The sequence below is a fragment of the Elephas maximus genome, chromosome 19, assembly GCF_024166365.1.
Source record: "Elephas maximus indicus isolate mEleMax1 chromosome 19, mEleMax1 primary haplotype, whole genome shotgun sequence".
Lineage (NCBI taxonomy): Eukaryota > Metazoa > Chordata > Mammalia > Proboscidea > Elephantidae > Elephas > Elephas maximus.
The window spans coordinates 55658623-55686010 of NC_064837.1; the positions used below are offsets into that span (position 1 = coordinate 55658623).

At 42.0% G+C, this 27388-nt stretch overlaps 1 protein-coding gene across 9 annotated transcripts; it reads left to right on the plus strand.

Moving 5' to 3' along the window:
* Positions 1-3253: 3253 nt before the first annotated feature.
* MILR1 (mast cell immunoglobulin like receptor 1) lies at positions 3254-27070 on the plus strand. 9 transcript variants are annotated; one of them, XR_007514085.1, is made up of 10 exons: positions 3254-3525; positions 7120-7404; positions 15474-15758; positions 17731-17841; positions 19848-19937; positions 20894-20950; positions 21079-21144; positions 21550-21627; positions 25292-25366; positions 26243-26325. XR_007514085.1 is itself a non-coding variant. In XM_049860197.1 (10 exons), exons 1-9 carry the CDS (start codon positions 3334-3336, stop codon positions 21597-21599), a joined length of 1044 nt encoding a protein of 347 aa, XP_049716154.1. In that variant the 5' UTR covers positions 3254-3333; the 3' UTR covers positions 21600-21627; positions 22714-25228. The 9 variants fall into 9 exon arrangements, 5 of the variants coding, with proteins under 5 accessions (XP_049716154.1, XP_049716152.1, XP_049716151.1 ...); XR_007514086.1 differs by having other exon boundaries at positions 26262-26314; XM_049860197.1 differs by lacking the exons at positions 25292-25366; positions 26243-26325 and adding an exon at positions 22714-25228 and having other exon boundaries at positions 3254-3391; positions 3484-3525.
* The last annotated feature ends 318 nt before the right edge of the window (positions 27071-27388 follow it).

Genomic DNA, 27388 nt, shown 5'->3' on the forward strand with positions numbered 1-27388 from the left:
TATTTCTTTCTTGTATATGTACACTTAATTGTGCTCATGAGGAACCTTTACATAGATCAAGAGGCAGTTGTTCGGACAGAACAAGGGGATACTGATTGGTTTAAAGTCAGGAAAGGTGTGTGTCAGGGTTGTATTCTTTCACCATACCTATTTAATCTGTATGCTGAACAAATAAGCCGAGAAGCTGGACTATATGAAGAAGAAAGGGGCATCAAGATTGGAGGAAGACTCATTAACAACCTGCGTTATGCAGATGACACAACCTTGCTTCCTGAAAGTGAAGAGGACTTGAAGCACTTACTAATGAAGATCAAAGACCACAGCCTTCAGTACGGATTACACCTCAACATAAAGAAAACAAAAATCCTCACAACTGGACCAATGAGCAACATCATGATAAACAGAGAAAAGATCGAAGTTGGCAAGGATTTCATTTTACTTGGATCCACAATCAACAGCCATGGAAGCAGCAGTCAAGAAATCAAAAGAAGTATTGCATTGGGTAAATCTGCTGCAAAGGACCTCTTCAAAGTTGAAAGAGCAAAGATGTCACCCTGAAGACTAAGGTGCACCTGACCCAAGCCATGGCATTTTCAATCACATCATATGCATGTGAAAGCTGGATAATGAATAAGGAAGACCGAAGAAGAGCTGACACCTTTGAATTGTGGTGTTGGCGAAGAATGTTGAATATACCATGGACTGCCAAAAGAACGAACAAATCTGTCTTGGAAGAAGTACAACCAGAATGCTCCTTAGAAGCAAGGATGGCGAGACTGCGTCTTACATACTTTGGACATGTTGTCAGGAGGGATCAGTCCCTGGAGAAGGACATCATGCTTGGCAGAATACAGGGTCAGCAGAAAAGAGGAAGACCCTCAACGAGGTGGATTGACACAGTGGCTGCAACAATGAGCTCAAGCATAACAACGATCGTAAGGATGGCGCAGGACCAGGCAGTGTTTCATTCTGTTGTGCATAGGGTCACTATAAGTTGGAACCAACTCAACGGCACCTAACAACAACAACAACAACATATGTACATCAAATATTTTTGTTTTCTTCACTTATAAAACGTAAGACATAAACAGGGCTGATGCATTTTTGGTTGTATTAGTTGCATCATGTTAGGCACAAGTATGACTTTATAATTATCTTTATTTAGAGATTATGCATGATTTAAGGAGATGTGTACAGGTGCCAAGTTGACAAGGGGTGGGCTATGATGGTTGGGTTGTGCGTCTGCTTGGCTGAGCCATGATTCTCAGTGGCTTGGCAGTTATGATATTTTTGGTAGTTATGTAATGATGTAGTCACCTCTATGATGAGATCTGATATAATGTAATTTCCTCCATGCTGAGATCTGCTATGAGCAGCCAATCAGTTGAAAGAGAGTTTCACTGGGGGTATGGCCTGCATCCAATATATATGGACTTTCTGGCAAAGCTTGCTGGCTTTTACTGTGCTCTGGATCCTGCATTCACCTCATCATCATCTGAAGTCTGGTCCTTGGAACTTGGCCCAGCACCCTGTCATCCCCTGCTGATACTGGATCCATCAGCATCTACAGCCTGTGAGCCAGCAGCTTGCGGTCTGATTGCTGATATTGGGTTCCTCAGCCCATGCAGCTACGTGAGTCAGGAGAAGCCTCCAGCCTGACACCTGACCCACAGACTTGGGACTTTCCATTCTCTGCAACTATGTGAGCCATTTCCTTGATATAAATCTCTCTCTCTCTCTATAGGTTCACTGATTTTGCTTCTTTAGAGAACCCAGCCTTTGACAATAAGATATCTAACCCTATGCATTCCATTTTTGTGACTTCCAATTTTTCTAGATTCATACCTCATACATTCCATGTTCCAATTATTAATGGATGTTTGCAGCTGTCTCTTCCCATTTTGAGTCATATGCCATCAGCAAATGAAGGACCCAAAAGCTTGATTCCATCCACGTCATTAAAGTCAACTCTACTTCTAGGAGGCAGCTCCTTCTCAGTTGTATTTTCAGTGCCTTTCACCCTGACAGGCTCATCTTCTGGCACTATACCAGATAATGTTCTGATACCGTTCATAAGGTTTTCACTGGCCAATTTTTTAAGAAGTAGATCACTAGGTCCTTCTTAATCTGTCTTAGTCTGGAAGCTCCACTGAAACCTGTCCACCATGGGTGACCCTGCAGGTATTTGAAGTACTGGTGGCATAGCTTCCAGCATCACAGCAACACACAAGCCACCACAGTACGACAAACTGACAAGTGCTGGAGAATCACTTGGCGCCTGTGTTCATTGGGGTTGTGTGTCAACTTGGCTGGGACATGATTCTCAGAGTGGGGCAGTTGTGATGTAATTTGGCAGTTGTATGATGATGTGATCACTTCCACGACGAGATTTGATATAACCTCATCACCTCCATGATAGGATCTGCTGTAAGCAGCCAATCAGTTGAAGGGGAGCTTCCTTGGGGGTGTGACCTGCATCTATTATAGGTGGACCTTCTGGCAAGGCTCAGGGGCTTTTGCTTGCTCTAGATCCTGCAGCTGACTCCTGTTCATCTGACCTCTGGTTCTTGGGACTTGAGCTAGCAGCTTACTTGTTGTCTTGCTTGCTGATCTTGGGGTTCATCAGTCTTCAGCAGCCTATGATCAAGAGCCCTGACGTCTGAGTTGCCAATCTTGGGTTCACCAGCCCCTGCGGCTACATGAATTAGGAGAGGCCTCCTGCCTGATGCACTTTCCAGCCTCTACAACCGCGAGTGCCATTTCCTTAATATAAATCTCTCTCTCTGTATATATATTCATATACTTTACTGGTTTTGCTTCTCTAGAGAACCCAGCCTAAGATAGGGCCTTGTAAAAAACCAGAGTCCCAGGTCTCATCACCAGTAGGTCCAGGGAAGGACCCTGGAACCAGCATTTAATAAAATCAGACATTTCTGATGTTACTTCTTTATGTGTCTCTAAACAGTCAATATGTGCTACCCAAGACTAAGCCAAGTTTCCATTAAATTCCTTTCAATGCTCACTGAGTTCTAGTGGGTTTACACGACGGCAATACATATAATAGTCAGATTTTTCTCTTTTTCTTTTTTCCCCATGGTTCAACTTCTTGTCAGTTTGAGTCAGGGGCAACCTACCGCATCTCTCTCTTCTTACAAGAACTCCTGGAGAAACCAACCAGAGATTAGTAAAACCAACTAGTTATATTGTGCAAAGCTTATACAGAGCCTCCAGTTTCCTTTACTCACTCAAGAAAAGGAGGAAGTTCTCTAAGTGACTCACCACTGTTATGTAGCTAAGCCTCCTTTGACTTCTTCTCTGACTTCATTAGGGAGAATGCGAAGCCACTTGATCAAACTCTTCTTTTGGGGTGCTTTTTCCTTGGTCACATGTAAGAACCACATATCATTTTGAGGCTTGAATCTCCAAACCAAGACATGATGTGGAAAAAGCATTTTCTCGTGTTCCTTTTCTCTCTTTCAATTCAAAATGCAGTTTTGGACGATGAGACAATGAAGAAAACAGATGGTAAGTTTCATTTATTTCCCTCTTACTAAAAATGTTTTATTGAGATGGTGAGTGTCAGCTTTAAATATGATCATTCATGAATAAGTTTTTCTCTGCTTTTAGATAAACAACCAAAGAGTACAGTCTTTTCAATTACCTACTGTTTAAAATTAAATGAGTTTAGAGAAGGACTAGGAGCATATTTCCTAAGATTCAGAGACAAAATATTTAGAATGTTTTTACAATGAAATATTTCTTTCTTTGTAAAATAATTAAAACACCATTGAAGTTTATTATCATAGAGCTAGACAGCACAGCATTAGTCCTCACCCTGGTTCTACCACTTACTTGATCTCAGCCTGGGCACGTGAAGCAACCACTTTAAGCTTCTTTTCTTTCATCTGTGAAGTGGGGATGATAAAAAAGCACCTATCTGGGAGGGTGGCTCTAAGGGTTAAATGAGATAACCCATGTTCTTCAGCACAGTGCCTGGTGTGTGGTGAGCCATCCATAAATGTTAGCCAAGGTAGCTCCTGTTACTATGGAAAACGTGAAAATCCTGTTACCCCCGCCTCTACTCCTCTCCCCTCTCCCACAGCCAGAGGCAACCACTGTTAACAGTTATTGTCTATGCAATATCATAGTAAACAAACTCTTCTGTGACTTTTTTTTTCTTAAGAATATATTATAGGCATTTCTCTAAGTAGTACTTGTAGATTTAGCTCATTATTTTCAACAGCTGCATGGGGTTTCATTAATTTACTTGATATTTCATTAATTTACTTGATATTTCATTAATTTAACCAACCTCTTATTGATTTTTCCTTTTTTTGTAATATAAGCAATACTACAATGAGTATCCTCATATATCAGTCATTGTGGACACATGAGAGCGTGTTTGTAGCATTAAAAACCTAGAAGTCAAATTGCATGTATATTTAAATTGCTACAGATGCTGCTAAATGCCTTTCCCAACAGACTGAACATACATAGGGTCGCCAACAGTGTGCTTGTGTCTGAGTAGTCAATTTTTTCAATCTTTTCTTGATGGCTTCTAATTTTTGAGTCTTACTTGGAAGGCTTTTCCTGCCCGATAACAAAAATATTTCCCTATATTTCTCAATTCTCTCACAGTATTTTTTTTTTTACATTAAGATTTTCTGATAAAGTTTTTTTCCTTCTTGGTTTTCATTAAATAATAAAAGGCAAACAAACAAGCTCTCAAAGATTACTGGGAAAATTAGGGAACAATGACTTTATGCTAATGTAGGAAGAACAATTCAGAAAAGGAGTGTGAGAATGGTAGGTTGTACAACTTGAAGAATGTAATCAATGCCACTGAATTATGCATGTAGAAATTGTTGAATGGGTGTATGTATATCCTCAACCACAACAGCAAAAAAATAATAATAATAAGGCAAATGGGATCCTGTCAAAAGGACTCAGAAGCCAATTTGTAGAGGCTTCCAGGGACCAAAAAAAAAAGGGACAATAAGAATAATAACTGCATCAAACATGCATAAATCTGAGTTCATAATGATTCTTAAAAGAAAAACAACAGTGAAAGAAAACAACTCACTGTTCACTTTTGTAAGACGCAGGGGAACCAACACATTCTTTTCAAAACTGGGCAACAGAGGGAAAGAATCAAGCACTGATCCTTCCTTTCCTGCAGAAACTATCTCAGTGTAACTAAATGGTTGACAAGGGCAAGTTTCTTTTTATAGAAGTATTTTAGAAAATAATGAAGGAATAATTAGAATTAGTGTGTCATCATTTTGTGATGTCTAATGAAATAATGCTTCCAGGTGATTATCATGAAAGGCTACTAACAAGCAAAAAGATAATCAGATACTATGTGCTTCCTAATAGAAGCACATACTACCACCTGTGACCTAGTCTTGTTAAACAAAGCCTAATCTGAATCTCATCAAGCTTTAGATCTAATAACCGATTTACCAGAAACATCAGGGACAGAGAAACATGGTAAAAGGTATCATGGAAATTGTGATTAACAAAATCCAGACCGTGGAAAACACTACGGAACAACTTGCTATATTCAACAAATAAACTGTAAAAAAAAAGTAAGGAAGGAAAAAAGAAAAAGATGAAAAGGTCTATAAATTAAAAAAGACTTAAGAAACATATCAACCAATGGCAATATCTGAATATTAATTCAACAAGCAAACAAAAAGACAACTGGAGAAATTTGAACACTAACTAGATACTTGGGGATATTTTTTAAATACTGTTAATTTTTAGGTGTGATAATGGTATTGTTATGTTTACAAAAAAGAGTGCCATTTAGAGGTACAAATTATCAATGACTTACAACCAAGGATCACCAGCGACACAGGTGTGGTTGAACAAAATTGAGCTTATTGACTTGTTGCAATGAGGGAGAACACATACCACGATGACCCATGGACATCTCACCAAGAGGGTGTTAGAAAGGACTAATTATCGGATTTGGACTATGTTAGGTGGCTTGGAGGAAGATTCAGAGAAAATGGCTTTGTTTCTTTGAGGATGTAGGAGTAATTCTATGATAGTGTATCCTAATAATTCTCTTCCAGAAGGTAAGAAGAACAGAGCAAGGCTAAAGTTGGAATTGGTTAAAAAAAAAAAAAAAAAAAAAGGCAGGAGTCACTCATATTAGCCAGTATATGGCAATGTTTGGCCATTTCTCTGGTTTGGACAATATTCGTATTTTTATCTGTTCTGAGACATGGTTATGTAGTAGTCTTATTTTTGTCTTGATTCGTGAGGGTCATAGATGGGCTCTGTCTGGATGATGGTCTATGAATTTGTTTATGTTCAGTAGCAGAAGACCAAAGCCTAGCTGTGAGTTACAGGTCAGGTCCTAGCCAGGCCAATCTCCAGCTATAAGGTGCTGCTTTTCTCTTTCTCAATAATGAAATGTATGGATGAGATAAAATGCAGTCTGCGATTTGCTTCAAAACAACGGAAAAGCAGGCAGACAAAACAGGATTGATCACGTGCTGATAATTGTTAAAGCTGGATGATTTAACCCAATTTTCTTGGGGTTCATATGCTACCCTCTCTACTCTTAGGTTTGATATTTTCTAAAATAAAAAATAAGGGGCAAAACAAGCCATCAGATGTAATGTTTGGTCATAGAATCTGGAACAGTTTGAATATTTCTAAGTTAGCATGCAGCTCTGGTAGCACATGGGTAAGAGCTCAGCTGCTAACCAAAAGGTTGGCAGTTCAAATCCACCAGCCGCTCCTTGGAAACCCTATAGGGCAGTTCTACTCTGTCCTATAGGGATGCTATGAGTCAGCAATGGGTTTTAAGTAAAACATACCCAGTCTTAACAGCGCCCTCTTTAGGGTCTCAGTGGCAAGAGACAGCAAGCACAAAGGATTTTGCTGGTCAACCCACCCATGACTCACTGTGAGGAGCCTCTGCTGAGCCTGAGAATTCCACACACACTGGTCGGCCTGGCCATGCAGGCAACTAGAGCCTCATGTAGGGCAGTGCTTTGAGAATGGGGTGTCCCTACCACCTCGACCCACATACATGTGCCAGTAAGACCACTGAGTTACCATGAAGGGGTATTAACGAGGACTTCTTTGTTGTCTGTTTTCCAGAATGCCCTTCACCTAGATTGTCATCGCAAACCAGTGTGGTCACAAAGGGTCAAAATGTATCTCTGATTTGTTCCACCAAGAAAAAATCTCTGACAATGAAGTACTCTTTTTTTCGGGGTGAGAAATACCTGAGAAGTGAAGATACGAAAGGTGAATCCAATATTTTCAACCTAAGCATCTCAGAAGCCCATGATTTGGGCCCCTACAAATGCAAAGTCCAAGATCCTATAAATGAAGATTTCCGCTGTGCTAAATACAGTCCTGACTTCACCTTCACATTGGTAGGTAAGTAAAAACAAGTGGCCCTTGTTATTTGGAGCCCCTTTGATTTGTGGGATCTTTTCTGTTCCACTAAGTGCTCTCCGTGTCCCTTACGAGCACTCACTCAAAAGCCTGGGAAGCGTGTCAACGAGATAATTATTCTTAATAACTCAAATTTCGCTTTCTCTTTCCAAGAGTTTTTACAATTTCAGATAATGATAGGCTGATTGCCTTAGACAAAAAGTCTCCTATCTCAACAATTTGGAAAATTGTTGAGGTCTTTTCTAGATGCTTTACTCCATGATTCCCATCATGTAAGCAAAAATGACTTCTCTAAAGACTCAAGACACCTTGGAATCAGTGTTGGACCCTATGTAGTAGGTCTTTAAAGCCCCAGGTCTTTTCTCTACCATCTTCCCCTTGCAAGGACCGCAGACCAGGTGCCCCAGCAGCCAGTACTCCTCCTGCCCAAGTACAATTTATTACATCTGTATTTCTCTCTACCATCCAGCATTAATGGCATCATATGTGAAGGTGACCTTGATAATGGACTCCTGGAAGAGGAGTAATATGTGAGGATTACAGGCAATATGTGTACACCTTACCTGGAGTCTTCTAAACATAAGTGTCCTGAACTTTCTTTGAGTGAGCCTCTAGGTCTGCACTGTCCTGTACAGCCACCACTACTCACATGTGGCTATTTAAATTTAAATTAAAATGAGATGAAATTAAAAAGTTTGGTTCCTCAGTCTCCTTAATCATATTTTAAGTGCTCAATAGCCAAGGGTGGCTGGTGGCCTCCATATTGGACAACACAGACATACAACATTTACATTATCGCAGAAAGTACTATCGGGCAGAACTGCTCTAGATCAATGGTTCTTAGCTTTGTAAGTTGTAACCCTCTCACTAATGTAATGATAGCACTGAATATTTCCCCAGGGAAATGCTCACAAAACCACAGATGCAAACTTTTGCATGAGGTTTGAGGGGATGCCTTGGGCTCCCCTAAATGATCCTAAGACAGTTTGGACACAAACTGAATAGAAACCCTAACCTTAAAGACTATGTGAAGAAGGGGGAAAGGGCTGCAAGCCTACTAACTGAATGTGGCAGATAATGTGAGGGCAGTAACCCTGTTGATAATATTCTCTAGTGGTCAGGCTCCTGCTGGACTGGGTGCCCTATACTGTGGAAAGAACAATGGAGTGGGCATCAGGGAACCTGTGTTCTCATCCTTATTCTACAACCAGCTTCCTGTTCAACCTTGTATTTTCCACTTGGATATCACTTAGATATACCTGCAGTCCTTAATTACTAAAACATGAATTGAGAAGATAGGACAGTGTACTCCTAGCATTGTCTGGTTTTAACTCTATGTGAGAATCTCAGGCCACAGTGGTGGAATGAGGTGGGGAGGTATAAAGTCCTAGTAGCTCCTGAAGTCTTCTAACTCCAGGAGGAGGGATGAGAATCAAGATCAGCACAAAGTTGATTCCAGTGAGATAGAGGTCAGATGTACCTTCACTCTCCAAACGTTTTACCAATTCTGATACCAGCCATCCCCCTGACAGCACTCTCTGCTTCTCTGCTGGCTTTGATAATTGATTGCAACATCTCACAGAACTCACAAACTGTACTTACGGTTAAGCGGTTTATTAGGGAAGTAACAGGGTATAACTGAGGATCAGGATCAATAGGCTACAACTTGGGATCAGGACCAGAAAGATATAGGCAAAGTCTGGAAGGCTTCCCCAAAGTTGAGAGCACATCCTTTCCTTCTTCAGTGTAGAACGACTCTCTCAACTCTTTGGCTGTGCAAGCAAGCAGGTCCTTCCCTCTGCTGTGCACACCCCCTCTAAGCCATTCAGTTCTCTCTGCCTTTGGCCTCTACACTGCTAACTACCCAGTTCATAGTGTAGCAGCTCTGTTCAGTTCTCTTAGCTGCATTCCTAGCAGCAGGTTTCTGCTGTCACCAACGACTCTACCACAGAGTCACTTCTGATATCACCACCGACTCTGCCACAGGACCTCTTCAGACCTCCCACTCTCTTCAGTGTTACAGCCTGTGACCCGTGTTACAGCTCTTTTAGGAGGTTTCTTACCTCCTCTCTCTCTGCTTCTCCTTCCTCTCTTCTTGCATCTCTTGCCGGTTTTCCTTTTCTTTTTTCCTTCTGTCACCTCTGTGGGGTTGGCTGCATATATAAGCAAACTCCCTGTCAGTTTTAAGGCACGGCCCTCCCAGCAGGGCCATTAACTGACCAATCCCCTCAGTGGATTGTAGTCACTTCATTTGCATTGTCTATAGTCAAGTTATTTGCATAGTCTATAGTATATTGACCAGTCCCTGCACGTGTGTACAATAGGCCAATCACAGGGCAGGATACAGCCCTAGGTCAGACAAAAAGTATCAAACCATCAAGCTGTTTATAGCTTATGGAAATGTCAATCAGCCTGGTCAAAAGTAACAAACCCTCTAGGGTAGAAAACTAGAGCAAAGGTAACTCCTCAGGGTTTAGGGAAAAAAATCTCTTGAGCTGTTTTCCCAAAGAACCAAATCAAAAGGCCACATAAAGGAACCCATTTCACCACAGGAGGGCAGCAGCTTACTTGACCAGGAGAGTATCTGTTGGCCCTTCAAATCACTGAGATTCAGTGTGAGAAAAGGTGAAGGAAGACAAGACCTAATATTGATATGGGTCACCACCATTTGAACACCTCTGCAAGGAAGAGGCCTACTCTTGTTGTTAGGTGCCGTCAAGTCGGTTCCAACTCATGGCAACTCTATAGGACAGAGTAGAACCGCCCCATAGGGTTTCCAAGGAGTGGCTGGTGGATTTGAACTGCTGACCTTTCAGTTAGTAGCGGAGCTCTTAACCGCCACGCCACCAGGGCTCCAGTCCACTCTTAGATGGTTTGAACTTGAGATCTGAGACCTTAAGGATTCCAACCAGCTAGACTGATGAACCCACACTGACAGACTGAGATGTAATAGAGGCAAAAGCAGTCTTGCTATCAGGTTAAAAACACCTGCACGACCAAAATTACAAATGCGTATACCCTCTGACCTAGCAATCCCTCTTCTAGGATTTATTTCTACAGGCATACCTCACATGTGCAAAATAATGTATGTACAAGATTATTTATTATACCACCTTTTTTTATTTAAAATTTTGTAAAAATCTAGGTAACACAACATTTGCCAACTCCACATTTTTCACTTGTACAATTCAATGGAACCAATTACATCAATCATGTTGTGCAGCCACTCTTTGTAATAGCAAAACATTGGAAACAGCCCAAGTGTTCACCAATAGAGGACTATATAAATAAACCAGAGCATCTCCACACAATGAAATACTATACAGCAGTGAAAAAGAATGAGGAAGCTCTCCATGCACAGATATGGATAGATGCCCCAAGACATATTGTTAAGTAAAGAAACAAAAGCGAAGTGAAGAATAGCATCAATACTCTTCCATTGTCTGTGTAAGACAGGGAGAGGTAAGAAGAGAAGTTTGTTTTTGCCTGCATTTACATAAAGAAATACCAAGAGGAAACACAAAAAACCAAAGCAATCCACAGGAAGAGAGAAGGATGGGGCAAATGGGGAGAGAAGTATGAGTGAGACTGCTCAAAATAAACCTTTTTATATTGCTCTGACTTTTAAATCATTTAAATGTACATTACCTATTATATTTTAAACTACACAAGCACAGGGTAACCCCAGACCCAGTGCCGTCAAGTCGATTCCAACTCATAGCAACATAAGCACAGGGTAATATTATTTAAAAAATGAATGCTTTGGTTTACCGCAGTTTTTTCTTTAACAGTCCATGTGTAGGAAGGAGTAAGGCCAGTTTCTGCAACACTGACGAGAAGGACCTAAGGAAATGCCTTTTGATCTTTTTTTTTTTTTTTTCAATTTGAGTAATTCTTAAGCATCAAAAAAAAAAAAAAAAAAAAAATGGAAGGAATACACAGAGTCATTATACCAAAAAGAATTAGTCGATGTTCAACCATTTCAAGAGGTGGCATATGATCAGGAACTGATGGTACTGAAGGAGGAAGTCCAGGCTGCTCTGAAGGCATTGGTGAAAAACAAGGCTCCGGGAATTGATGGAATATCAATTGAGATGTTTCAACAAACAGATGCAGCGCTGGAGGTGCTCACTTGTCTATGCCAAGAAATACGGAAGACAGCTTCCTGGGCAACGGACTGGAAGAGATCCATATTTATGCCTATTCTCAAGAAAGGTGATCCAACTGAATGTGGAAATTATAGAACAATATCATTAATATCACACACAAGCAAAATTTTGCTGAAGATCATTCAAAAACGGCTGTAGCAGTATATCGACAGGGAACTGCCAGAAATTCAGGCCGGTTTCAGAAGAGGACATGAAACCAGGGATATCATTGCTGATGTCAGATGGATCCTGGCTGAAAGCAGAGAATACCAGAAGGATGTTTACCTGTGTTTTATTGACTACACAAAGGCATTCGACTGTGTGGATGATAACAAATTATGGATAACATTGCGAAGAACGGGAATTCCAGAACACGTAATTGTGCTCATGAGGAACCTTTACATAGATCAAGAGGCAGTTGTTTGGACAGAACAAGGGGATACTGATTGGTCTAAAGTCAGGAAAGGTGTGCGTCAGGGTTGTATTCTTTCACCATACCTATTCAATCTGTATGCTGAGCAAATAATACAAGAAGCTGGACTATATGAAGAAGAATGGGGCATCAGGATGGCAGGAAGACTTATTAACAGCCTGCATTATGCAGATGACACAACCTTGCTTACTGAAAGGGAAGAGGACTTGAAGCACTTACTAATGAAGATCAAAGACCACAGCCTTCAGTATGGATTGCACTCAACATAAAGAAAACAAAAATCGTCACAACTGGACCAATGAGCAACATCATGATAAACGGAGAAAAGACTGAAATTGTCAAGGATTTCATTTCACTTGGATCCACAATCAACAGCTACAGAAGCAAAAAAAAAAAAATTTTTTTTTTCCAGCAGTCAAGAAATCAAAAGACACATTGCACTGGGTAAATCTGCTGCAAAGGACCTCTTTAAAGTGTTGAAGAGCAAAAATTTCATCTTAAAGACTAAGGTGCACCTGATCCAAACCATGGTACTTTCAGTCACATCATATGTGTGTGAAAGCTGGACAATGAATAAAGAAGACCCAAGAAGAATTGACGCCTTTGAATTGTGGTGTTGGCGAAGAATATTGAATATACCATGGACTACCAAAAGAATGAACAAATCTGTCTTGGAAGAAGTACAACCAGAATGCTCCTTAGAAGCAAGGATAGCGAGACTGCCTCTTACAAACTTTGGACATGTTGTCCGGAGGGATCAGTCCCTGGAGAAGGACATCATGCTTGGCAGAATACAGGGTCAGCAGAAAAGACGAAGACCGTCAACGAGGTGGATTGACACAGTGGCTGGAACAATGAGCTCAAGCATAACAATGATTGTTAAGGATGGCTCAGGATCAGGCAGTGTTTCCTTCTGTTGTGCATAATAGGGTCGCTATGAGTCGGAATCTACTCCACGGCACCTAACAACAACAACAATTCTGAAAAATTACAGGACGTAGATATCAGTTCCATAGGAAAAGTGTTCTGTTGAGGATGCTGTCACAGGGATTCCTGTCCAGGGCAGGGATTGGGCCAGGAGACTCTGAATTCTTTTCTAAAATTTTGTGATTTTACGCATACTTTGGCTCCTTATTTCATTGTTTCTGTCCCAATTCATATTGTTTGAAAAAAACAGCATGAGCTTTAGGGTTGCTCCTAGCTCTGCCACTTACTAGCTATGTGACCTTGGGCAAGTTATTTAACCTCTCTGAAGTCCAGTTGGCTCATATGAGGAACAGATGTGATACTATCCATCTTGTGGGGCTGTTGTGAAGGTGAAATGAGATAATACGGGTTCTGTGACTGTCATGGACTGAATTATCTGCCCCCCCAAAACAGGTGTATCTATTTGGCTGAGCCATGATTGCTAGTATTGTATGGTCATCCTCCATTTTGTGATTATAAGTTTATGTTAAAGAGGATTAGGGTGGGATTGTAACACCCTTATCCAGGTCACATTCTTGATCCAGTGTAAAGGGAGTTTCCATGGGGTGTGGCTTGCACCACCTTTTATCTCTCAAGAGATGAAAAGAAAAAAGGGAAACCAGCAGAGAAGGGGGACCTCATACCACCAAGAAAGCAGTGCCAGGAACACAGCACATCCTTTGGACCTGAGGTCCCTGTGTGGAGAAGTCCCTAGTCCGGGGCAACATTGATGAGAAGGCCAACAGAGAGAGGATGCTTTCTCTTGGAGCTGACACCACCGTGACTTTGGACTTTGGACTTTTAGCCTACTGGACTATGAGGAAATAAATTTCTCTTTGTTAAATCCTTTCACTTATATTTCTGTAACAGCAGCACCAGATGACTAAGACCGTGTCTGGCATATGATACTCAACAACTATCCTTCCTTCCCTATAATGTTTTATTAATATCTTAGTTACCTAGCGCTGCTATAACAAAAATAACATAAATAAAAAAAAATAAAAAGATTAATTAATTAATTTATTTTTAGATGGCTTTAATTACAAGAAATTTATTGTTTCAGAGTCCAGGAGGCTAGAAGTCCGAATTCAGGGTGCAAGCTCCAGGGGAAGGCTTTCTCTGTCTTGTTGGCTCTGGAGGAAGGTCCCTGTCATCAATCTTCACTGGACTAGGAGATTCTCAGTGCATGGACTTTGGGTCCAAAGGATGTGCTGTTTTCCTGGAACTACTTTTTTGGTGGTGTGAGATCTTCCATGTTTCTCTGCTCCCTTCTCTCTTTTATATCTCAAAAGAGATTGGCTTAAAATACAACCTAATCTTGTAGGTTGACCATCTCATTAACATCATAGAGATGGGATTTACAACACATAGGAAAATCACATCAGATAACAAAATGGTGGATAACCACGCAATACTGGAAATCATGGCCTAGCCAAGTTGACAGATATTTTGGGGGACACAATTCGATCCATGAAAAATAATAAATCATCTAGCTGGATTCTCCCATGAAACAGGGTCTGACCTGATGAAGCATACCAGACCCACAAGTTTCCTGTTGAGGCCTTCCCTTGAATCTATTCATCAGAGCTACTTCCTGAATTTCTGGAGGAAGTGAAAGATAATTATGCAACTGCATTCTATAAGTGAAAATACAGTTGGAGAAAATGATATTTTTGGACTTCCTTTGACTTAAAAACAAAACCAATCTCATAAGGATTGAGAATTAAAGGACTTCTCAACTTTATACTTGGAAGTGGATCTTAGATAAAGTGATACACATATCAACAGTAAACAGTGGATTCTGATGAAAGGCATGCTTGGGCCCTGATGCCTCAAAGCAGAAAGACGCCTTCCACCCCTTCTGGGCTGTCTCAGCACGCAGCTCATGTCACACTGTGTGGGGTTAGCCACATACCTGTCAGCCTTTCCCACCATGCTGTGAGCTTCTTGACTTCTCAAGAATGGCCTCATTCACCTTTCGGTCCACAGCCTGGAATACAGTAGGGGTACGATCAATGTTTGTGAGTTGAGTGAGTGAACACAAACTGCTTGTTTTAATTGCCTAGCACTGCTGTAATAGAAATAACCATAAGCAGATGACTTTAACAAACAGAAATTTATTTTCTCACAGTTTAGGAGGCTAGAAGTCTGAACTTAGATCACCAGCTCTAAGGGAAGGCTTTGTCTCTCTGTGGCCTCCACAGGAAGGTCCTTATCTCTTCAGCTTCAGCCTCCTGGTTCCTTGGAGATCTCCATGTGTTTCGGTATCTATTTTACTCCATCTCTGCTTCTTGGCTTGCTTGTTTAATCTCATATTTCAAAGGAGACTGACTCAAAATACTCCCTACACTAATCCTGCCTCATTAACATAACAAGGACAATGCATTCCCAAACGGGATTATAGCCACAGGCATAGAGGTTAGGATTTACAACACATATTTTGGGGGGACACAATTCAATCCGTAATACTGCTTGTCCTTTAACATAAACTTTCATCTTTCTAGACCCAGTGGCCACCCCGGCCCTGAACATCAGTGTCATTCAGACAGAAGCAGGCCTACATATAATACTACGCTGCATCTCGCTCAACGGCTCATTGCCCATCAACTACACTTTCTTTGAAAAAAATGTTGCCATGTCACCAGCTATTTCCAAGGATGAAAGGGAGCCTGCTGAATTTAACTTCACCAAGAAGAGCATCCAAGGAGGGGAAGAGTATAAGTGTAAAGCTAAAAACAGATGGTCTAACAACGCAAAATACAGTCAGCGCACCACCATGCCTTCAATAGGTAAGAGCTACCTGAGCCAGATTCTTTTCAACGGGGTCTGGGTTTTCTTCCAGAAATGGCAGCTGCTTTTCTGCCCACGCACTTCCACTTTGGCGACCTGCTTCCAATGTCTCCCCTCTAGGAGGATGCACACAAACTCTGGTGGGCTTGCTTACTGCCACAAATGAACCACAGAAAAGTCTAGAAGCTGGGGCAGGAAGGACCCTGTAGTGAGATTTGCTGACCCAACTCTGATTCCTGCTGTGTCCTTCTACCACCCAGGTTCTAACCAGCCACATGAGAATTTGTATCTCTCTTAGATGCACCTCCTGGTTTTCTTTAACTTTTTTTTAAATTGATTTTTAATGCCTATGCCTGCCCAACTGGCTGTTTACTGCTTGACTGTTAACATTTGGTGAGTCTAGACTCCCAGCAGAGACAATGGTGAAACATTCAGCTGCTAACGGAAAGGTTGGCTGTTTGAACCCACCCAGTGGCTTCGTGGGAAAAAAGATCTGGCAATATGCTTCCCTATTACAGCCTAGGAAACTCTATGGGGCAGTTCTACCCTGTCACGTTGAATTGTGGCACCTAACAGCAACAGACTTCCAGCACCAGCGTTAGCCAGGGGCAAGAGGGACACCTACCAAGCCCTGGGTTTCAGAGGGAGGATGCTACTCTGGTAAGTATCGGCCAGGCACCTTCTGATGGGTGGAGGGGGCTGGGAGGCCACAAGAATGTGCCCACCTGGAAACTATGGCCCTGCTTTTTTACTCTGGGCACATAACCTCAATTCCCCACCCGGTCAGACCGAATCTGCTTCCAGGGCCTGTACAAGTCTCTTCCCTAGCTTACCCTTCCACAGATGGGCCATGGTGTGAGTGTCTCTACAACTGAGCCAAGGGAGCTCTTTATGCAGGTTATGGATGGCATGTGGATTGGTGGGCTGAAGGGTCCATATGCATGCAAGCCCACAGGCAGGACAGGGCCCGGGTGGGAAGGGGATAGGCCAGGGCTGGGACCAGCTCGCCCCTTGCCTTCAAGTTCTGGAGCAAAACTTCAGGACTGTGAAAATTCTAAATTGAAACCTGGCCTTCTAGGTCCTTATGAGGGTACATTTATCAAGATAAGGGACAGAGAGAATAAAACTTCAGTTAGCAAAGGCAGAAAGTTCACTTGAGCACTGAACACTTCACCCAGCCTCATCCTCAGAAGAACAGAGCCTGAACCCTGGTGTTCAGTAAGTTCTAACAAGTCAGGCAGCTTATTGGAGCCCAGCTTCTGCCTGCGAAACCCAGCCCTCCCATTTACTAGCTGGGTGGCCTTAGGAAAGCTATTTAACCTCTCTGAGCCTCACTTTTCTCATCTGTAAAGTACGAGGAATATAAATAAGTAAGGCAATATGTATAAAGTGCTTAGCACAAGGACTTGCATGGAGTTTATAAATGACAGCTGTTTGGGTGACACAAATCAGGCCAGCATGGCTGAGGGCTCTGTTCAATAAAGAGCCAGGTCCTTCTGATGGCTAAACCAAAAAAACCAAACCCAGTGCCGTCGAGTCGATTCCGACTTATAGCGACCCTATAGGACAGAGTAGAACTGTCCCATACAGTTTCCAAGGAGCACCTGGTGGATTCAAACTGCCAATCCCTTGGTTAGCAGCCATAGCACTTAACCACTACACCACCAGGGTTAAGACCCTAATAATGTTGCCAGTAATCAGTCTGTTACATGCTGTGCTGCTTTTCTCTTCCAGGTATGACTCCTTTGTGGGAGATGTGCTTAGTCATAACTTTAGGACTTTGTGGGCTAAGAAGTTAACAACTCTCAAGAGTTGCAGGTGTCTACAGCAATATGGGAACCAGGGGTGAACAGCACATCGGTCACCTTGGGAAACAGCCATGGTTACCTTTTTGTGAACACTCAACGGTACAATGTCATCGGAAGAGAAGGCTGTGCAGTTAAACTTACTAGTGAATGCTTTCTCTTCCAGGGGGAGATGGCTGTCCTCTCTGCCTGCAGCTGCTGCTTCCAGGGTTATTACTGGTGCTAACAGTCATAGCCCTAATCCTGGCATGTTGGATACTCCCAAAATACAAAGCAAGTAAGTTCTTCAGGAGCTTTACCATTTTCCCCCCATGGGTTACGGATACAGACAGCAGGAACAGAGGTAGAGGCAGAGGGTGAGGAGGAAGGGAAATGGGAATCAGAATTGGGATAGGAAGAAAATGAAAGGGGAGGAAAAGAGGAGAAGGGTGAGGGAAGATGAAGTTGATTTCCTCAACAGTTCACACATACTAGAGTTTTCATTTTGTAGGTATAAGCCCTGTCTTATTTAGATGGCTTCACGGGCGCTCACCTGCGCAGTCCCACAGGGCCGCCCTGTGATTTGTTTAATGTTCTGCTGCCGCCATCTTGAAATTCTTCATCATTTTTTAAACAAGAGGCCCCACATTTTCCTTTTGCCCTGGGCTCTACAAGTTATGTAGCCCATGCTGATTGCAAGCTCATCAAAGGCAAGAGCTTATCCTTTAACCTGTCTATACAAACTGGGCATTTTTATCAACTATAACATTTTTCAGCATCCTCACTGGGTCTACCTATATTAGTTTGCTGTGGCTGCCGTAACAAAGTACCACAAACTGGGAGCCTTAAAATAAGAATTTGTTGTCTCACTGTTCTGGAGGCTACAAGTCCGAAATCAAAGTGTCAGCAGGACCATGCTCTCTCTCTAAAGGCTCTAGGGGAAGATCCTTCCTTGCTTCTTCTAGCTTCTGCTGGTTGCCAGCAATCCCTGGCTTTCCTTGGCTTGTAGATGCATCACTCCAGTGTCTGCCTCCTCCTTCACATGGCTGTCTTCCCCCTGCCGCTCTCTGATTCTCTGTCTCTTCTCCTCTTTTCATAAGGACACCAGTCAATATTGCATTAGGATCCACCCTACTCCAGTATGACCTCACGTAACTTAACTAATAACATCTTCAAAGACCCTATTTCCAAATGAGATCATAATCACATGTCCTGGGGGTTAGGACTTCAACACGTCTTTTGAGGGGACACATTCAACCCATTCTTCGTTCATCGTTCCTCTCTTCCCCACCTGAAGTGCTGCATCTGACAGAAAACATTTATACTCGTTAATGTCCTCAGAAGAAGCCTCAGCTACTGCTCATTGGCAGAGGAGATGAGAAAAATGTGGCCGATTTGATTTAGTTTAATAGTTCTGTACCAATTTATGTAGCAAAAGCCATGAGAGATAAAGTGCCCAAGGACTATGGACATATGCCCATGGAAGCTGGAGAATATGCAAATATATATAAAAACCAAGCAGGTGAAGGATCTGACTGCTTTTCACTCTTCATCTCTCATGACCACCTTTGGTTAAGATTTCAAAGTTGCCTTTTCTACTGGCACACAAACGTGGAGTAGCTACATTTGCACGAAAGACATTCTGTGTCTCAGCACTGCCACCATCTAGCCAGCTGAGGGACGTTGGGCAGGCTCCTTCTCCTTGCTGGGCCCCAGCACCCTGACCTGTAGAATGGGGCTGTGGGAGATACTGCCAGAACTGAGGGGGAACTAAGTGATGAGGGTTAGGCTCCTGTGCCTCCTTCCATGTCTAGAGAAAGCCCTCATTCAGAGAAGCCAGGGATTCAATTGACACAAAACTTGAAAAGAGGTGCCAAAATGTATACATCGCATACATTTTTTTAAACTTGTCTCCCTTTCCCATGAAAAGCCTAGGTTCTTTCAAAAGTGAAATTAATATTCTTGATTACTGGCCTGGGCTAGATTAGGACTCACCTGGATCATGTGCTGTCTTCTTACAAAGCTTCTTACAGACTTTTTTCTTCAGCAAAGGGAAATGTGCCTGGCCAGCTCAAGCGTAATCTGGTGACCAAAAGATGTTACTCATAGAGCCCGGAAGATAATGTAAGGGCTTCTGGGTGGTTTAGACTCCTTGCCATGTTCTCAGTGGTCCCTCATCTGACAACAGTTTAGGCTCTTGGAGCAGGTCATGCTTTCTTTCAGAGCTTCGGGGGACTCTACTCACTGGCAGAGGTGAAAAAACGTGGCTACACTGACTTAATAATTCTGTACCAATATATGTAGGAAAATCTGTGAGAGATAATGTGCCCAGGGACTGTGGAGGTACAACCATGGAAGTTACAGAATATGCAACTACCTATGAAAACCAAGCAGGTAAGGGATCTTGTTTTTTGGTTTTCATTTTTGCTGTTGTTGTTTTTATGGTAATACAGACACAAGGGTAAAAAGTAAAAGGAAAAGCTTGCAATGACTCCCTCCCACTCCTGATGCCCATTTCTGCTCTCCAGGGGAAACAATCAGTTTTTTTATATCCTTCCATAGATAATCCATGTGTGTGCCAGGACTTCAAGCTGGTTATTCCAGTTTGCCCCCCTGCTGAGAATTTGCATTTCCACCCCAGATATACTGAATCAGAACCTACATTTTAACAAGATCCGCAGGTAATTCTTATGTATACATAAGTATCTTGGCTGAATTGACTTAATCTAATAATTCTGTACCAATTTATGTAGGAAAATCTATGAAAGATAATGTGCCCAGGGCCTATGGAGCTATGCCCATGGAATTTGCAGAATATGCAAATACGTCCCTTATGATTATTTTTCAGGCTTATGCTTGCGATGGCCAGACACACTTTCTTTCCTTTTAAAAACAAAATGTATACACAAGAATCACCTGGGGATCTTGTTAAACTGTAGATTCTGATTCAGGATATCTGGGGTGGAAAAGCAAACTCTCAGCAACAGGTGAAACTGGAAGGAGTTCGAAGCGCTGGTTCATGCAAGCATCTAAACAAATGGTAGCGCCATCATCGATATGCCTTTCCACACCTTGATTTTTTCACTTAACAATGTACCCTGCAGATTTCTTTAGTGTCATTTCAGAGTAATCCACAACTTATTCCAGGGTCTTCTATGGTCCCCTCTTAGAACAGACATCACATACTGCTTTACGGTCAATGAGAGCCAGGGCTTTGCTAACAACAAGAATAATCTCAGCCAACATGGACTCAGCACCCACCTTGTTCTGGATGCAGTGCTAAGCAATTTACCTGCACTGTCTAATGCAAATATCACTAACTCCCAATTTATGTCATTCCCATTTTACAGATAAAGGATCTGTGCGAGGCTTGGAACCAAGGCAGTATGTTTCCACAGCCCAAGATGGTAAGAGCTTTCTGCAAAGTCCACTGGCTATGCACCATTACAAGAGCAGTTGGCTAAGCCATTTTCCTCATCTAGTCAGAGATTCAGATTATCGGCCCAATAACTCCTATTCCTTGTCTTTTGCCCAGGTACCAACTCCCAGGAGCTACATTACGCTACCCCCGTATTCGAGAAGGTGGCATCGATAAAACATGGTGAGCCGCAGCTATTGAAATGAGACAATCAGTGCCTGTGAGGTTACCGTACTACTCCCAGGCTTTAGGAGCCCAAGGTTGGGACAGATGGGAGTAACATGCACACTCCAGGAAATCAATAGTAACCAAGACCACAGCTCCTAACAAATATCATCAGGAAATGAGTAGGTAGAAGAAGGGAAAGGTGTGGTAGGAAAAGTGTCATATAAGAAATCTAGAGATGAGGATGCAGGGTCACTGCTAGAACGTTTTCAAGAATAAATTATTTTATATAGTCCAGGAAAAAAAACAATGAATATTTGGTTCTACAGGACACCCGCCTACCTGAAATAGTTTTTTTTTTTCTAATAGCCTCACTGGGTACTCATCCCAAGTTTTCTGAATTATCCCCCTCTTACCTTTCAGAAGCCTGTAATGATTATAAAACTAACTATGTATATTCTGAACTCATCTGAAATTGAAAGATACAAACTACATCTCAGGGTAAGATACTTTTTATAAAGATGATTTACATGAAGAAAAAGAAAACTTGCTTGACCCTTAAACATGTCTAACCTGGTTACTTCAAGTGAATCACTACTTCTCATGTTTAAACACTACTCCTTTTGCCCATGTGGGTATTTCTAATCCTGTCATTAGCGGTTTTGTCAGGTGGGACCCCACTGGTAATGGTTTTGAAGTGTTTTTGCTCTATGTAGGCAGGGACCATTACCCCTATTCCCACATCATTTTTTAAAAAGAATACTGTTCTTCACAAATGCATTCTGGAAGCATTACAATGACCGTTTTTCAGGTTTCCCTGTCCCATGCCCACTGAGAGTTCAAAAGCAAAAACCCATGTCTAAATTCTAGAAAGAAAATATGTGACCTTAAAAATACATCTGAAGAAAACAGTGTTTGCAGCTACCATGAGAAGAGGGCACAATTACTCAGCAAGTGCCAGTTTATCATCCATTGTGATTTTAATGTGCATTCAGATGTTATAAGGCTGCAAAAATATTTACACTGATTTTCAAGGTACTTCTCAGTCCTCGAGATTTGGCTAATGCCAAAGGCTGCATTTCCCATCAGCGCTCTGTGGAGAGAACCACCCAGGTTGAGTGCAGGGGGATGGGAAACAAAATGATTTCCAATTTGAATCTCTCACAGGAGTTAGAAGTCCAATAAAATTCAAGAGGCAGGTTCTAGACAAACTTTTATCAACTTGACCAAAATATTCCTGCTCTGCCCTTCTTTTGGGGGGTTGCCTGAACCCTGACTAAAAAAACTGCAGCTGTCATTTATTAGACACTAACTCTGTGGTAACATCTGGCCAGACTGTTATTATTAATTTGGTTTTACAGGAAACTTAGACTCAGATGGGTTGATTTTACAAGGCCGCCCACAGCTTAATAAGTGGTTGAACTGGGACTTAAGTCCTTGTCACGAAAAGCAGAAGCACTGGCCACACGAACGCCTTCTTCAGGGTGGGAATAGATACTGTACATACAGAGCAGATTAATTTTAGGATTTTGTTGCCATCATTTATGAGCATAAATTCCCCCTTTCTCTGTTGATATTTTCATTCAGGGGAAATCAGCATATTCCTGAGATTAAGAATGTAGGGGCTCCACGGTCACACAGAGCCGAGCTGACTGGATAAATTATCTAATCTTTCTGGGCCTCTAAAAAAGAGTTATGTTCAAGCTTCAAAGAGCCATTCCAGCAGCATATTTAGGACCAGCTCCAGGTATCATATCCAGGATGTGACTGGGTAGGGGACAGACCCTGCATTCCCTATCCAGTCTTATATTTCACACCTTCTAGCACAACGCTCTCAAGATCCACTTCCATATGTGCTCCCCTGGTTCCCGGCAGATTGTATTACCAGATCTGCAGCCTTCTGGGTGAACAGGCCCTTGTCTCCCATAGCAAGGACTGTACTGTACTTCCCCACTCAGGCTCTGCTGAGTCCTGACCCTAGTTATTGATCTGGAGCTAATGGGGAAGGCAGGGACAGATCTTAAAACAAGCAAAATAATGTGAAGCGTCTGCTTCAGGTGAGGTCTTCTAACAAGGGAGGATGCTCTTCCCTAGCAACGGGGTCAAGGCTGCTTTGGCTGGTCCAGAAGGCTCAGCGGACTTTCAGCTTTCAAGGTCTCAAATGTCCACATCCAGGGTACCACTGCTTCCCTCTCAGTGCCCTGAGTTGAGCACTGAAGAACTTCTAGATCTGCTCATTCAGTCTTGCACCACCCTTTCCATCCAATCCTGAATTGATTTTCAGCACATACTGCCCTTTAGCTGTAGGGGATGAGGGTGGTTTTAAATGTCGCCATGGAGGCCTGGGTTTCATAGCATGCCCTGAATCGGTAGTCTGTCATTTTCTTTTTGCAAAGCTTCTAAAGCACTTAATAGAAACCAACCAACTCCACAATCTGTATAATCACCATTGCCCCATACCTTTTAAGCGCTAGAACTATTGCATAACACAGTGTTTTTCCATCTGGGCCTCCTTCTCCACTGCAGGTGAAAGTCTTAGTAATTGTGAAGCTATTAAAAAAACCCAAACCCGTTGCCGTCAAGTCCACTCCAAGTCATAGCAACCCTAAAGGACAGAGTAGCACTGCCCTGCAGGATTTCCAAGGAACAGTTGGTGGATTCAAACTGCTGACTTCTTGGTTAGGAGCCGGGCTCTTAACCACTGCACCACCAGGGCTCCTAGCTGTGAAGCTATAGCATACTAAATTAGGAGCCTGGGTGGTGCAAGCAGTTTGCAATTGGTTTCATTTGCAGCAGCTCCGGCTCCAACGAAGGCTGGCTGGCTAACTGCTTCTGTAAAGACTGCAGCCAAGAAAACCCTATGGAACAGTTCTACTCTGTAACACAGGGTTGGATGAGTTCAAGGCCGATTTGATGGCAACTAATAACAACGCAGCATACTAAGGGTTATTGCCATCCCACTTACCACCAGCAGTGGAGTCCTTGTTGCCATCTGTCCGGTGAGGATTCAGCTTTCCAGCAGTAGCTTCCTAAGGTCTTCTGATACGCTGTATTATCCTGGGCTAGTACTAAAAGCAGAACTTGAGATAAGGCCTGCTGTGCAAATAATCTATGTAGGAGGTGACCCCAGGGAACAGGAGTTAAGAGACTGGAGAAAAAGCCTGGTTGTTGTGTGCCATCCATTCGATTCTGACTCGGAGTAACCCTATAAGAGTAGAGTAGAACTGCCCCACAAGGTTTCCTAAGCAGAAATCTTTATGGGAGCAATCACCAGGTCTATCAGGCAACGTTTCAGTTAGAAGCCATGTGCTTTAATCATTGCGCCACCAGGGGTCCTTGGAAAAGCCTATAGAAGGGTGAAATATTGAGTTGGGCACTGCTGTGGACAACTGGGCCTTGATACCATTGGAACCTCCTGAGTGAAAGAACAGCTTTCAGAATTGTCCATGAGGATCAAGAATGAGAAGTATTTATCCATTGGCTTCCATCTCTCATTGGTTGAGGGATGCTCCAACCCCAAAACCAAACTCATTGCCATTGTGTTGATCCAACTCACAGCAACCCTACAGGACAGAACTGCTCCATAGGGTTTCCAAGGCTATAAATCTTATATGGAAGCAGACTGTCACATCTTTTCTCCCATGGAGCAGCTGATGGGTTAAAACCAACCTTCCAGTTAGCAGCTGAGTGCTTAGCCACTGTGCCGCTAAGGCTTGGAGGGTTGCCCCAGGAAGTGTTAATTCTGCCCACACTTCTAGGCTTCCATTAGGCATTCCTGGCAGGTTTCCATTTGTGTTTCATCTGTTGGTACTTTACACTCCCACGAAAGTCCCCATATCTCTACATCTTCAGCACTTGGCATTGTCTGTCGTTTTAATTTTAGCCACTCTTGCAGGTATATAGAGGTATCTCATTGTGGTTTTAATTTGCACTATCCTGATGACTAATAAAGTTGAGCACTTTTTCCTATAATTATAGGCCATTTGATTTTTTTTATGAAGTGTCTGTCTGAGGCCCTTGCCTGTCTTTATACTGGGATTTGTGGCTTTTTCATATTTGTTTTGTAGTTATTATTCTCCCACTCTGTAGCTTTTTCACTGTCTTAATGGTACCTTTTAATGAAAAGAATTTTAGAGAACTAAATTTTTCTATCTTTTCCTTTCAGGTTAGTGTTTTTTGTGCCCAGGTCAAGAATCTTTTAACTGCGGTCATAAAGTATTGGCCTATATTATTATCTTCTGTAAGTTTTTTTAGTTTACATCCATATTTAGGTCTACGCTCACCCACAAATGTTTCCATGCATGATGTAAAGTTGGGGTCATGTTTCTTTTCTTTCCCCCTGTGGATATCCAGCTGCTCCAGCACTGTTTACTGAAGTGACTGTCTTTTTCCCACTATGCTGCACTCATCTTTGTCACAAATCAAGTGTGGGTTTGTTTCTAGGCTCTAGATTATGTCCTGTTGGTTTATTTGTCTCTCCTGTGTCAGTACCACTCAGCTTTTTAATAAGTCTTGATGACTGGAAGAGCAGATTTTCCTACCTTGCCCTTCTTGTAAAGGTCTTAGTCATTCTTGGCCCTTTGCATTTCCTTATAAATTGTAGTCAGCATGTCGTGTTCTTAATATAAAAACAAACGACACTATTATCAGTTTGGGGAGAAGTAACACTTTTACAATATCAAGTCTTCCAAACTATATACATGGTTTATCTCACCATTTGTTTAAGCCTTCAATTCTCTCAACAATGTTTTGCCCTTTTCTGTATGAACATCTTGCATGTGTTTTGTTAGAACTATTCCTAAATACTTGATATTTTGATGCTATGGTAAGTGATATTTTCATTTCACATTGCTGACATATAAGAACACAATTATTTTTTGCTGACTCTGTACTCAGCGGAAGTCCTGGTGGCGTAGTGGTTAAGAGCTATGGGTGCTAACCAAAAGGTTGGCAGTTCGAATTCACCAGGCGCTCCTTGGAACCCCATGGACAGTTCTACTGTCCTCTGGGGTCACTGTGAGTCAGAATCGCCTCTATGGCAATGGGTTTGGTTTTTTTTTTTTCTGTACTCAGCAATGTTGCTAAAATCTTTTCAATTTTAATAATTAATCTGTAGATTTTCTTACATCCTGAAGACCAGAAAACTACTACTGCTATAGGTACCATTGCTGCCTCTGCTGCAAGCGCCTCACGCCCAGAAACTGGAGGCCAGACAGCGGAACGCAGAGCTTTGCCACCGCAGACACCTGCTGGTCAGCCACAGCCACCACCTCCCTCCTACTCTCCAAATCCACGCATGCACATCCAGCCGCTGGAAGATAAACCAAGTCCACAACCTTGGCTGCAAGGGAATAAGTCAAATAAAGAGGGGGCATGAGGGTATATAAGGTTTGAAACAACATCATAAAAACTGCAGTACTAGTACTAGTATATGACTTGACAAATAGAAAAGAATAGAAAATCCAGATATAGATACAACTACACATGGGAATTTAGTGTCTGATAAATTTGGCATTTCAAATCAGTCATAAAAATATGGGTTTTTTTTTATTATAAAAACCTGAGGACCACATTAAAACTGTAAGTTGCATCCCTATCTCACTCTTTGCAACATAATTAATTCAGATAGATCGAATATTAAAATACATAAAAATGAAGTCACATAAGTGCTAGAAGAAAACGGAATTTAAAAATAATCTTGAGTTGGGGAAGGCTTTTCTAGGTATGAGTCACAACTCAGAAGACATAAATGATTATTAAATTTGACTACAGGGAAACGAGAGTATGGGAAATGCAACAAACAGAACACAAAGAGAATGTCAACACATTATCATAAATGTAACTAATGTCACTGAACTATTTGTATGGAAATTGTCAATTGGGAATCTAACTTGCCCTGTAAACTTTTACCAAAAACTCAATAAAATACTATTAAAAACATTGACTAGATAAAACATTTAAAGTATATATATATTTAAAAGCCATAAACTAAATCAAATGAACTGGGAGAAAATATTTTCAACCGATAATTCTGATACAGTACCATACATGGTATATAATAAGCTCCTACAAATCATTAAGAAAAAGATCAATAATCCAATAGAAAAATGGAAAACCGGGGTTACGTGCGGGGTAGCACCAGGGCATCTGGGACAAAGAGCTACAAAAACAGGAATGGTCTGACCAGCTGCCCTCAAGACTGTGGACAAAGGCTGGAGATACAGCAGCTGCTTTGTGATCATGAGGCAACAAGTACAAAGAT